Source organism: Platichthys flesus, chromosome 4 (assembly GCF_949316205.1).
Source record: "Platichthys flesus chromosome 4, fPlaFle2.1, whole genome shotgun sequence".
Classification (NCBI taxonomy): domain Eukaryota; kingdom Metazoa; phylum Chordata; class Actinopteri; order Pleuronectiformes; family Pleuronectidae; genus Platichthys; species Platichthys flesus.
The window spans coordinates 11,008,301-11,018,725 of NC_084948.1; the positions used below are offsets into that span (position 1 = coordinate 11,008,301).

Consider the following 10,425-nt stretch of genomic DNA (forward strand, 5'->3'; position numbering starts at 1 on the left):
AACATTTCAAACAATAATCTTCTTCGCTGAGGAAATAAAGTCATTACATGTTTTGTGACCTGGCAAAGAGAAAATAAAACGGGGGATGATTAAATGTCTGTATTATCATGGAGACAACAGTGTCTACAGACACGTCTACGTCACTCATATACTTTTCAATATATAGTCTCGTTCCAGAATATACCTTCGCGCTGGTTTAGCTCAGTGGTTACTTCAACCTTAACGACTACCAATCCCTCACGGGATCGAAACCACGGGCGCTGTCCAGTGTTTTCTTTCTCTCTGCTCTCACCTGCTCTCGCTCCTTGACTTCACTCCTCCTTCAACTCCAGACTTTGTTCTTACACTGAACTTATATGTCGCCTTTTCGCCATTAAAACGTTGAACACTTATTTCCGCAGTGGAACATGTCAAACGGAGCTCTGACAGATCAAAGTGTCGTGGAGACTTTGATGTTGTTCTTATTCTATTCGCCCCGAGCGATGATTAAACCTTATAGTTTATCGCAAATGTTTTGGAGAATATTGCGGTGAATTTGTTAAATTTATGTTGTCTCGCGCCTCATCGCACACCTCAACACCATGCTCAACACTGATCCCTCCTGCCTCACTCTGTAAACGTACTTGCGTCAAGTTAACTATGTAATAAACACGGATATGTCAAAATAAAACCATAAATAAAATAGCGAACTTATTTTATTTTATTTTAAGTGAATACCGGATGTTTAACCTACATCTCTGTTCAAAGTTTACAGCACTGCCGACCTCATTATATTATCACCAAATGCATGTGTGAGGGTTTTGTATGTATTTCGTGCATGTTTCAATTTGAAAACTGGATATACATGACTTGACTTCCTGTGGCGCATGCGCAGAGCCCACAGCTCTTTGTCAGGTCTGTTGACAAATATCGGGGGAGGGACCACTGCGGCGTAAGTAGATCTTTGTTCACTCTGCAATAAACTGAACCGAAATGAGCTTTGTGTGGAAACTGTGGCTCAGTCATTATAGTTTCACAGCGTGTGTAGCCGCTGGCTCCACCGAGCTAACAGGAGGAGGAGGTGATTTTAGGAAACATCTGTAAAAACCGCTGGGGCCGAGTGGTACTGTAGCAGAAAGGCAGGATCTGTGTCGAGCTAGCCACATTGAAGCACTGCGTTTCCGGTGAACGCACCAAAATACACTTCAACGTCACAGTATAAAAGTAGAAATACCAACCGCGTAAAACTGTCCTTAAGTCTTAATTGCTTTAAATTATGACAGTATTTATTTATACAGCACCTTTCATACAAAAAAGCAGCTCAAAGTGCTTCACAATAAAATTCTAAAACAGTGTTAACATTTTACAGATTCACCTCAATCAGGATCTTTTATTTCATCCAATACCGTGGATATCCCATATATTTCCAGTACAGGAAATATATTTGAGGAAAAGAATACCTATTGTGTAAAAGTGATAGAAGTTGTATAAATCAGAAAAAAATGGAAACATATACAATGTTTAGAGATCCACTATTATCAATAGAGCGGGTGCTCTGCAACAAGAAGGTTGCCGGTTCGAATCCCACTCTATCCCATCTGCATGCCTAAGTGTTCTTGGCAAGATACTGAACCCCTAGATGGCCCCTCATAAAATGATGAGTGTTCTAAAAAAAAATGTAAGTCGCTTTGGATAAAAGCGTCAGCTAAATGACATGTAATGTAATATATAACATTTAATACAAATGATTGATTAGGGTGTATAACACTCAAAACTGTAAAAGCTTAAATATAAATCCTCTCTACAGTTGTTTCCTCTTACCTTTTTAGTATGTTTAGTTTGTTTTGAATATATGCATGAAAGCAATAAAGACTTAAGTGGAACAGAAGAATTTCAAGTAAACAATGACCATCCCCACGCACGGTACAGTCGGCTTAATCGAGGCTTTTATTTTGAAAGCACAGACGCGCAGTTTCCGCTCTAAGCCTCAGCAACCTGCTTCCTCACTGCTTCTTTTATTGTGGCTCAGCCTCAGCTAGCTGCTGCTAGCGCCTGAGGTTCAAACATTTGCCGCTAAACACTGCTCCACTGTTCCACTGTGCCGCTCAGAGCCCGTTTCCCCCTGTGAAACGCATGAACTTGTTTTGCAGTGTGCGGCTGTGGGAGCGGGTGAAGGCGCTCTCCTCGTTCAACACTGGGCAGAAATGAAGAGGTGAGTGAACACAGCGCCATTGGGAACCAAAACCAAACACAAACATGTCGCCACGAAACGTTAACGTTGTTAACGTTTCCGCTGGATGTGTGTGTATGTGTGTGTTTGTGTGCAGCCAACAGAAGAGCCCCGAGCCTGATGGGAGTGTGACCATCAGCGAAGAAGGTGAGACAAAAGTCAGATAGATGTCTGCCAGTGTTACTGTGTTTAACATGTGTTAAAAGTTCATAGTAAATGTGACATCTGTGTGTGCTTTCACAAGACAAACCCCCCAGGGTCAGGACCTGTGTTCAGACAAGTCGTTTGACTGGTATTGGCATCACAACTCATCCCTCACTAATCACGTCTTCATCTCTGGTTTTTTACTCTCAGTCACATATGAACTGTAGGGTGTCTTTGCTTCTTAACCTGATTTTAACCCTGGTTTTACTTTGGAAATATTCCTGTGTCACGCATGTTGATTGGACAGGAGTTATTTTTATGTTAAATTATAGTATGTCGTAAGAGGCCCTTAGGTTTTTAGAAAGCCACAGACCTCGTTCAGACCTGGTTTTACCATCAGTCACAAGTGGTCAGCACTCAGTTCACATCTGAACGCAACCAAACACGTCCTCAGTGTGTCGTTACGTTAGATCAGTCAGACCACTTCTGAGCTGGTCTGGGACCAATACCACCACCACAATATCTGCGCTGATTTCCACATGATCACGGATACTGTCCCTCAGCTGCTTTCAGACGTGCACTTAAATCCGGAGAATCTCCTGACATTCTCTCGAGGGGCTGAAAGCTAGAATGGAAGTGTTTGAGCTAAAGGGCTCTGGACTTTCTCCAGCCAGCCCCCTTGTAAAAACTTCAGAAGACAACTGTTCGCATGAGCCGTTGTGAGGACACAGCAGGAGATCCTCTGCAGGATTCACCACGAGCGAGTGGGTGTGTTACTCGCTCTCTCAATCTCTCTCTCATGCTTGAAGCGACACACACACACATACACACACACACACACACACACACCAACATGCCAGATGTGAACTGAGGAACTTAACGCTGACCGCTGGTGATTGGATCTCTCAGAACAGGAGTACTAGGTCTGAACAGGGCCTCAGACGTGTCTCAGCTCCACACAGTGAAACCCCTCTTACTCACTGTGGCTGCTCTCAGGCGTGCACCTCCTCCGCAGTTCCTCGCTATTTTCTGCGGAGGAGGTGCATGTGTGAATGGAGGTGTCCTAGCGAGACGCCCCTTCAGTTTCTGCAGACTTTCTCCGTCTGGCCTCTTCGTATGATGTCTGTAGAAATGGAAGGGAAGTCGATATGTGAACACAGCAGGGGGGGGGGGGGGATCCCCCCGCTGGATCCACCACGAGTCGAGTGGTTTGGTTGACGACGCCATTAAGACGCCACAGACAAATAAAAGAAAAAGTGGTGTCACACGTGCAGCAGGCGGTTGACGGATCTGTCAAGAGAGTTTGTGGTGATATGAGTCGACGCCAGTCTCTTTGTGTTTCTAAGACAACCAGCTGAGTCGATATGTCACTTCCGATCTCTGTCGGCTGCTCTACCTGTGTGTGCAGAGAACCTCCTGCTGCGTGGGGCATGTGTGAAGCTCACTCTCTGGATCTTACCCGCAGGTCATGTCTGCAAACGGCTCATGAATGCCTGGATGAAAACATTGACACCGTGACAACATGCTTTGTCTGAGCTCACTGTGTGCTACCTCATTATAAGACCTTGTTAAAGCACGCACACGCACATGGTTGTGTGAGGATTACTGCCACACTGTTGTTAGTGGGACCGGAACCCTCTTTCCCAAGAGCTGTTTTTGACAGTTGAAAAGCTGACTTCAGTTTGTGTGGCTTTGTGCTCCTGCAGGGTCCGTGGCCACTGCAGAGGATCCAGCTGCTATTGCCACCATTCAGTCTGCCGCCACGTTCTCTGACCAGCCCATCAAGTATCTCTTCAAGACAGAAGGAGCAGGCGGGCAGGTGGGATGACTGTTAAAAAAAGTGCCCATTTTAATCAACCTGTGTGAGGTTCTATTTCCAACCTGTTGAGTATTTTATATCCGCCCAGAGGCCTTCGCACTGACACATTCACGAGACACCATTTAACACATGATCTCTGTAAAATGTCCGGGGAAATCGGGTGCACTTCAGGTTCCACAAGCTGTTTTCCGAGTGTTCATGTGAGGGGTGGAGCAGCAGGCAGGGGCAGGGTGTAACATATTCATTCTGCTGCAGAGATCTTATGTTTTAGTTTAACTCACAGTGACACTAGCGTCGTATCCCCAAAAGCTCTCATGACATCTTCTACATGTATGGCACCGCTTTTTCATCCTGAGATATTCCCTTTCTTTTTTCTTCTTATATTTTTCCATCTGTTGCATGTTAGAAGTTGTCCAATTAATACAGCCACTCGCTCTTGATGAATCCTCCAGGCGATCCTCCCTGCTTTCTTCTCACATTTGCTCAGTCAGACATTCTCTGGAGCTTTTACAAAGGTGCTGGCTGGAGAAACTCCTGAGAAACTCTGTAGCCTCTCGCTCATTCGCGTTGTCACATACAGCTCCTTCTGAGAATGTCCAGAGATTCTCCAAAGTTCAGTTTTCATTTGGGAGCAGGAAGTGACACTTGAGATTGTTTTGGAAGTGGCTCAGACTGACTTGAGTTTGTACTTGAAAGATATGTTAATTACAGGTTTTCTACATGCATATCACTGCAGATCCACAGATTTCTTGTCTTCACATTTCTTGATAATCCTGGTATCAGCTCTCGTGACCCATGTTTCCTAACGGACCACCAAAAATAGATATATTCTGTATGTGTACGCTCTACAGTGGTGTGTGTGTGTTACCTCCATTGGAATAAGATATTTACAACTCAGTATAACGTATTGTGTTGCAGGTGACCTACAGAGTGATCCAGGTGTCAGATGGCCAGTTGGAGGCCCAGACAGACGGAGCTGCAGCGGTCAGCCTTGTCACTGGTTTCCCTGCAACCAGTCAGGCTGTCACACAGGTGAGGAAGTCGCAACCTTTTTTTTCTCTTGACCTAAATACAGACCCCGTTCAGACCTGGTCAAAAGATCTATCCTGGGTCGCTCTGGGACACATCTAGCTACATCATTTTTACGTGTGAACACAAATGCCTCCCGGGCCACATATGAAGGCCCGCCTCCTCAGACCCACTACAGTTAACAATAAATCATATTTTTTATGCTTCTCAGTGCCCATGTATTAATGTATTGTTTACAGCTGATGCCAAGATATCAGCAGTGATCACCAAATAATAGAGCCCAACCAATTGCTGATATTCACAGCCCCTCAGAGTCGTATTAGTGAGAATCGACGTTGGCCAGAATTTCAAAGTATTCCATCTCATAGTTCTGTCATGTAGGAGTAGATGTTAATGTCCCTTGTTTGGATATGACTGCAAATGGTCAAGTGAGTGATGGGGCCTTTCTGGGTTATCAAGTGGGGGCCCTCCTTCCTCCATGTTTCACTTCTTCATGCAGAGCCACTGACCGCCCTTTTCAGGAGCCATTGCTTTACAATCAGCATTTAGTTTTGTTATAGTGACACCAGTCTTCTTTGCAATGGAAAAACAACTTTACGGCAGATGAGGCTAGTTGGAAAGGTTACGTTTTAGCGCTCCATCACTCCAGGGTTTCAACCACATTCATTTCAGTTCAAAGTTTTTACAGCCACTGCTTCAGGATCCGGGCAGAAGCATCAGTAACTTTTCCCTACAGATTATGCCCCTACAGTTTAAAATAATCCCGGGAGGAATCATTGCACTTGAACTCCATAACTCCATCTCCATCACTCCATCTCCATTTCTCCATACTTGCTGGGAGTCATCCAACATTTACAGACCAATGATACATTTTGGTTCAGTTTCTCCAGTGGTATGCCTGATGTTCTTTAAGCGTTAACGTCTCTTTGACTCCAGGCTGTGTTCTCCCAGTCGGAGGCGTTGGAGGGAGACGGCAGTGCTGAGACTCAGTACACGTACTACCCTGCCACCATCGCAGACGCCTCAACTGGCACAATGGTGACCACGGTACAGGCCTCGGACACACTGCTGGGCCAGACCACACCCACAGGTAATCCCTCCACATACACAGTGTACATCCAGGCACTTATGGCGTGTTTACACTGAAGCTAATACATTTACATTTCAACACTATTTTCACTTTACACTGGATATGTAAAATCTAAAAAAGCAACAATAATCATTAACTTCAAATAAAATGACTAACAATCCAGTAAAGTAAGTCAAAACCAACCCGAAGTAACTTTAAAAAACTTTATTTTAGAGGGAAAGTTCACCGTTAAATTGAAATCAACTCTCATTATCTATTCCACTTAACACTTAGGAGTCTCAGTTGTAAACAGTGTTGCAGCCATATCTTCCTCTTCTACGTGAACGCGCCTCTCAGGAGGATATCGGAGATATTTAGGCTTAAAACAAGGTGTAAATTAAAATGAATGTCAGGTTGTTTTTTTTTTAGAAGGTTTCCCATTTACATCATTTGATTCATTTGATTTGGCTGCAACACTGTTTACCCCTGAGACTCATAACTCCTAAACACTTCACCCACCCCTTCATCATCATAGGGCGGAGTGAGTTATGAGCAAGTTTTCACTTTTCGGTGACCTATCCCTTTCAGGCTTTATGTTGCATGAATCTGTAAAGATTTTAAAATTATACTTATTCTCTGCAGCTGACATCAATGTTCTTCGCTCTACAGGGCAGGTGTATGTGATGATGTCACCCCAGGAAGTTTTGACTGGATCCAATCAAAGGACAATCGCGCCCCGTACTCAGCCATACATAGCGTAATTACCTAATAATTTAACAGAAGTACAGCCTATCACAGTTCACTGAAATTAGTTAGTCAGTTTTAGATTAATGTATAAAAGCTTCCATCTAACAATTTAGGCCAATGAATGTCTTTGTTCTAATTTGTTTTCTAGGAAACAAGAGGCCCCTCGGGCTTCCAGAGATGACAAACGGCGAGCACAGCATAACGAAGGTTAGAGCTTACAATCTGATGCTCTCTAAAGGACAAGATATTATTTTATATAATATAATATGAGTCCCAAATTCAAATGTTTTACCAACAGTTGAGCGCCGGCGGCGAGACAAAATCAACAACTGGATTGTTCAGCTGTCGAAGACAATACCAGACTGTAATGTGGACTATACCAAGACAGGACAGGTGAGATCAGCTCTGTCAGCGGGCCAATGCATCAGACTCTCAAACAGGAACCAGGAACTAACTTAATTTCTCGTTAAATCTTTAACCCCCCAAAAAGTCCCTGCTAAGGGGAAGTACCTAAATGAGGATTCAGTATTTTTCAACAAGGGCCCTGTATTTAAATGTGAAGGTGTTAATGAATGGAACTGTCACTTGTGGAATTGGTCCAGTGGATTTCCAACGCTGACTGCCGGGACACAACGACAATAGCACCGATGTGATCTTAACGGGCAACTGCGACAGTCTTAGACTTAATTAAATGGTGTTTTTTGTCATCATGAAAAGGCTCAAATCGTTACACACGTCTCGCCAACTGAGAAGTCTCACTCTCAATCGTTTAGCAGCTCGTTGTCCCTCTCTCCTAGTTCACTCCTCGATTTGAAGGAGCTCTTTGCAACAAGAAGTCAAATGCTTCATGGACATTGTTCTCATCAGAAAAAGGATTCAGTCATAAAGGTTTAGTAAAACCTATCCCTCTCTCTTTTTCTCTCACTCACATCTCAACCTCTGATTGCAACAACCCTCAAAGTTGACTTGAGAGTGCCAATTCTCATGGAGCAACACGTGTGTTATATTGCCAGATTCTTTATATTAATAAAACACTTGAAGTATCATAATGGAAGTACAGGAACCTTTTAGGTGGGACTTGTATCACTGAAGATGCCTACTTAGTCTAATACCGTGTTTTATTTCAGCCGATCATACTGTGGATTGGAGGGGATCAGCTTGTAGTTGTAATTTGTTCATACTTGAGCTGGTTAACTTGGAGTATCCTCTCGTCATTCAGCGACTGTGGATAACGCTCTTCAGAAACATTTTAGTTTATTGAAAGATGTTCCTGGGATCTAAGGATCCTTGTACTTTTGGTCAAATCCTGGCTTTAGTATGCATGAGGACGAACCCAGTGAGAATGCTGAGTCATCCTGTTCATGAGCAGTCAGTGCACGGAGGTAAAAACGTCTTCCTCCAGGTGAAGATGTAGAAATATTGTTACGCTAGAGAGTTTTGCAAAGAAACTAAGAGCCATTCATTATTTAGTTGTGTTGTGTTTTGTTTGGTTTCAGAGTAAAGGAGGAATCTTATCTAAAGCCTGTGATTACATCAAGGAACTCCGACAGAGCAACCATAAGATGGGGGAAGACATCGGCACTCTTGATCGTCTCAGGATTGACAACCAGCTCCTCAGACAGGAGGTACATAAGCATGTGTTCTGTGGTTTATTCAGAGTTAGAAATACTTCCCTGACCCACAGGGTGAAATTAGATTTTGCTACAATTTCTCCAGCCAAGAATATAAAAATATACAGAGAGTAGCAAACAGTTAAAATACAATATATAGGTAAGAGTATAAATACAAAATATGTGCATGGTTATGGATGTTCACCCAGGAAACACAAACAGAGTCTCCAGCCGAGTTATCAAGAGATCAGTGACACTTCCAGACGACAGAGGCGGACATGTCAGTCAGATTATTAATATGACAGTTGCAGTTGTTGATTTTCATCATTCACCAATAAAGGAATCTTAATCTTAATTGATTAATTGTATAAATGTTGCAGCTGTAATTGCATTGATTTCTTGGAGGAGAGCTTTGTTTAATGACGTATGAAGGCAAGTAGATGATGACTTCATCTTAACAAAAGAATAATTATCAGTCCAATATCTTAATGTAAACCTGTTCTTACAGTTAAATGTGACGTAGTCCTGATAGAGAGGAAAGTCACAAGTCAGCTGATGCCTCTGTATGACTACAGGGTTAATGTAATATGTGTGTCTGTTGCTCAGGTGGACGACTGGAAGTCCAAGAATCAGATCCTGAGGAACCTGCTGCGACAGCACGGGGTTGTGGGATCGTCCAGCACAGACCCCCAGTGAGAAGCCTGATGCCAATGGGTATTTGAGGAGAACCAGATATGGGCCAAAAGAGTACTTGAAACACTTTGAGATACTTCATTTGTGATTGTACGTGCATGTAATGGGGGAATGAAGCAGAATATTGTCATTAATATTCAAACCCAGCATCTTTGCTAAACGACAAACTTAAATATGATCTTTTTGAAGCTTTTTACAAAATTGACAAGATGTGTCTGAAAAGGGCGGCCGGGAGGGGGGGGTGGGTCTACATTAACTTCAGTCTGAGGAGTCAAATCAGTTTAGCAAGGTCCTCATTGAATGCCTTCCTCTACGAACATTATGATTGTTCATTAACCTGCAGTTCAGTAAGCTCCACAACACGACCGACTTCTCATGCCAATTTCTTTAACCTAGTCCCTGCAGCATGTGCTTCTCTGTATCAAATGCACTCATCTTAATGTTGCTGAAAACATTGTATTCATGCTTTGACTTGTTTTCACATTTTATCAATTTCACTGACCAGTTGATACCAAGTTTTTCATTCATTCATAGTTGAGCTTTTTTTTTAGCTTTGTATTTTTGTATGTTGTTTCATGAAACCTCACTGGGGACAAAAATTACATTGCAACAATGTAACTAAGTAAATAAACAGGGGTTGTAAGCAGTGAGCGATTTGTTAATTTTTGCCAGGGAGGATGGTCCCTGGATTAAGGGTGTAGGCGTTTGCTGCAGTGCACCAAATATGAATATGTACTCCACTTTTACATCGCATACTTACAGCAAGACATCTATCAAACTGTATGTTGTAGTATGTTGATGTGGCATTTGCTACAGCTCGCCGAAGTGCACGTATATGTACGCCTACTCAAGAGAGATGTCTTTGCCCCATTCTTCCTCAGCATTTATTACAAAAAATTCAATAAAGAATAAAAAATTGAACTGAGCTGAAAATGCCTTTTTAATGTGCCTGTTGTTTCCAGTCATGTCTAGTGTGTAGGTCGAATTTGATTCACAATAAAACCCAAAGGTCGAAGCTGTCAGATGGTCTGACATTGACCTTCTATCCCTTCGGAGTAGGACTGGGGTGATATGGGCAAAACATATATGAAGACAGAAATCATAT

General features: G+C 42.9%; 1 protein-coding gene across 2 annotated transcripts; it reads left to right on the forward strand.

Annotated features, from left to right (window-relative positions):
- Window positions 1–884: 884 nt before the first annotated feature.
- Window positions 885–10,241, forward strand: usf1 (upstream transcription factor 1). Of its 2 annotated transcripts, XM_062386257.1 has the most exons (11): window positions 885–931; window positions 2,130–2,191; window positions 2,307–2,356; window positions 4,060–4,172; window positions 5,091–5,204; window positions 6,138–6,291; window positions 6,940–7,027; window positions 7,166–7,224; window positions 7,316–7,410; window positions 8,514–8,642; window positions 9,234–10,241. In XM_062386257.1, exons 2-11 carry the CDS (start codon window positions 2,184–2,186, stop codon window positions 9,321–9,323), a joined length of 900 nt encoding a protein of 299 aa, XP_062242241.1. In that variant the 5' UTR covers window positions 885–931; window positions 2,130–2,183; the 3' UTR covers window positions 9,324–10,241. The 2 variants fall into 2 exon arrangements, with proteins under 2 accessions (XP_062242241.1, XP_062242240.1); XM_062386256.1 differs by lacking the exons at window positions 885–931; window positions 2,130–2,191 and having other exon boundaries at window positions 2,287–2,356.
- Window positions 10,242–10,425: the final 184 nt, after the last annotated feature.